Here is a 3,317-nt window from a genome sequence, read left to right as displayed (position 1 = left end):
CACCCCCCAAAACAACGCCTCCTCCTTTTTTGTTCCCTTCCCCCATGTACGTTTCTTCTTCTTCTTCCACCCCCCCATACAGGAAGCTACATTATATTTTAGTTATGTTTTCCTCATTTTCTGTTAACTTTGTATCACTGTTTATTATGTTTTTATTAATTTTGGCATTTTCTAGCAAGAAGAAATTTGTGAATTTTAGGGAAAAGAGATGAGATGGAGGCATTGATTTTCTTTTTTTTTTTCTTTAAAAAAATAGTATATAATAAGTGTTTTTAGTAGATAAAATATAAAAAATAACGTGGAATATGATGTGTCATCCACGTCAACCAAGTGAGATACACACACGGTCAGAGGGGTTTAAAATATAGATTTTGAACAAGTTGAAGTGTCTGGATGAAAAAAAATGAAGTAGGAAAACCGGCATGACAAAGTGACACAAGTATAGGTGCCATTTAGGCCATTCTGCCTTGAAATTACTTTTTTTCCTCATTTCCTATTTGCTAACAACGACTTAGTAAAATATGGCAACTCAACGTTCGCACTAAACAAATGATATCTAAAATATTGGGCAGATTTTAAAAAAAGTCCAACATCATAAATTAAGGTCATAATTATTAAATTTGACCTTAAAATTCAAATTGTGCACCTAATTTGATTAGTACTAAGAATCAAATGTTACTAATAAAGAAAAAGTTTTCAGGTCACAATAATTACTTTTTCTTGTCTTTTTTCATCTTTTTTCTTTTTTTCCCCTTCTGAATTACATTTTGGGATTTTTACACAAATAACTGATCAAATTCAGTTACATAGATTATTTTTTGTATACGCCCTTTTATTTTGTTTTGGTTGTATCGAGCCGAACAACAAAAAGAGAAAGATAGAATACCTTTCTTAGCTAGCCTAGCGTGCTATAAACCTACAGGGAATAAGAGCCAGATCGAAGACATTCCTTTCATTCTTTTATACCCCTCTCTTCTTTGTTGCTCCTCTTTCTAGGGATCTCCCAATCAGAGTAGTCAGTGTGCCTGCTCCGTCTTTCTTTGACGAAATGGATGTTGTAGGAGAGGTTGGGAAGGAGGGACTTCGCTAAAGATGGTCTGTCTGATTCGGCTCAATCCTTTTAGTAAAAGATTCGGCCGAGTTTAATTGCAATTCAATTAAGAGAACGAAGGATAATTACTTGAGTTCTTTCTCCTTATCCTTCTTTATTTCCTGCTAATTTATCTGCTAATGTCTACTGTTTTTACTTATCCAAAACGTCCACTGCTGCAACATCATATAGAATACCGATTGACATGCATTCAAGTCTATCTTATAGTTTATGTTGATGATCTCATTGTTTCTGTGAGTGCATCCTTCATTTCCAAGCTTGATTTCTATCGTAATTTTTCCATCTGGGCGCCTATTCATTCTTTTTCGTTGCATGAACGAATATAGTTGCTACGTATTCGTTGCGCATTTGAATACAAATGTTACAATCTGGTAATAAAGAACAGTAGCTAGGTATAGTAATTAGGCAGACTATAATTATATATGGTAATTAGACTCTAAACTATAGTCATAACGAAAATTCCTCATTTTTCTTTTTGTTGAAATATCTTTTCAGCTGGTATCAAATGAATGGGCCATAAAAGCTTTAAGTGATGGGGAAGGCCTTACAACAGAAAAAGTGGATGAAGTATTGAATAAATTTCTTGTGGACTTCAAGGAGGGTTTATTAGAAGAAAAGGGTTGGCCCACTGATATGGCAGCTTATAAACTCTCAAAAGCTGCCTTGAATGCATACACAAGAATTGTGGCCCAAAAGTATTCTTCTATATGTGTCAACTGTATTTGTCCGGGCTATACGAAGACAGATATTACTTGTAATACTGGGCCTTTGACTCCAGAAGAAGCTACTGAAAGCCCAGTAATTCTGGCCCTTTTGCCTGAAGGTGGGCCTTCGGGCCAGTTCTTTTTCCGGAAGAACGTCCTGGCAACATTCTGAAAAGCAAAAAGCCCAATTTAAGTGTGTGTGAAGCTAGCCGAAGGTCTATTGGAAACAATTTCTCTATCCTCACAGGCCATGGTAAGGTCTTCGTACACATTACTCATCTCGGACCCCACGGTGTGGGATAATACTAGGTATGTTGTTGTTGTTGTTGAAGCTACTTGGATAAACATCGCATGAACTTGTAATAAGTATTATATTTATAGAACAAAGAAGTGGTTCTGAAATTTCTGTGGAGTAAACAATTGAAGTTAAATGAGGTTTCTTTGTTTTGGGTTTCATCACTGATGGAAAAGAAATGAAATTAAAAAAGGAATGACCAGGCAGGTGAAAAAACACAACATATATCCTAGTGAAGACAAGAAAAGTGAAAGCATGTCTTCCATCATAAAAACATGACAAATTGGTCAAAGTATATTAATGTAAACATTTCATGTCTATATAAGAAATATATTCACATTTTGCCACACAAGCTCGGTTCAAGCCTTAGACGTAAATTGAACTAGTATTGTCAGGGACGGAAAATGTGAGAGTGGTAGATGCATGTTAAACTGAAATATTTCAGTACAATCTGTGATGGAAACGGGTTATAAGAAAAGGCGCATCAGTCTAAGATGGTATCACTTTGTACATCTGTCTACCTCGAACTAGGTTGGCCAGACTCCCATGGAAGAGGTGGGGGCGAGATTCTGGTCTCCATTTTGGACACTTCCAACAGTCTTTGCCTTTGATCTTGAGTATAGGAAGTTTCCCACCATTACCTGTAAGCAATCACCATCAGATTCAAGCTGAGGACCGAACATTCTTTTTCATCCATTTGTCACACGTGCAAACATAGTATACACGAAAATAGAACATTCTTTTTCAATGCCTGCCTGAAGAATTTCTATAAGATGATGAAAAGGATTTCACAGGTACCTGGATAGGACAAGTAGCAATAAGAGGGCCTCCAATTCCGCCACCTATTGACACGACCATCTGGACTAACAAGAGAATTAAGGCTACCGGTCCTAACCTGAGTCCCACCACTATCACCAACCAAGAAGGAGCCTGATAGATATAGTATCTCAAAATGTCCCTGGAGATCGAGAGAAAGAGAGGACAAAACATGCTTATCAGAAAAGTTCACCTCAGTAAACAAATGGAGAGAGTTAATTAAAAGGGGTGGGGCTAAATGAGCAATAAAGTATGTTCACGCAGGGGGTCCGGGGAAAGATTAGAGCTAACAGGTAGAGCCGTCAAAATGAGCTTAGCCCGTGAGGCCAGTCCAACCGAGCCCGCTACTTGAGTAAGGTTGGGTTATGATTTTTTAAGCCCGTTTAAAACT

At 37.2% G+C, this 3,317-nt stretch overlaps 1 protein-coding gene across 2 annotated transcripts in view; it reads left to right on the top strand.

Annotated features, from left to right (window-relative positions):
- LOC109231105 ((+)-neomenthol dehydrogenase-like) overlaps positions 1–2,271 on the top strand; it is a 5,489-nt gene extending 3,218 nt beyond the window's left edge. For both annotated transcript variants that reach the window (XM_019396666.1, XM_019396665.1), the window contains one exon: positions 1,607–2,271. In XM_019396666.1, coding sequence (XP_019252211.1) covers positions 1,607–1,987 — 381 coding nt within the window. In that variant the 3' untranslated portion in view covers positions 1,988–2,271. The remainder of the gene's footprint in view (positions 1–1,606) is intronic.

This window comes from Nicotiana attenuata, chromosome 8 (genome assembly GCF_001879085.1).
Source record: "Nicotiana attenuata strain UT chromosome 8, NIATTr2, whole genome shotgun sequence".
Lineage (NCBI taxonomy): Eukaryota > Viridiplantae > Streptophyta > Magnoliopsida > Solanales > Solanaceae > Nicotiana > Nicotiana attenuata.
This window is presented reverse-complemented; position numbering and strand designations above follow the sequence as displayed.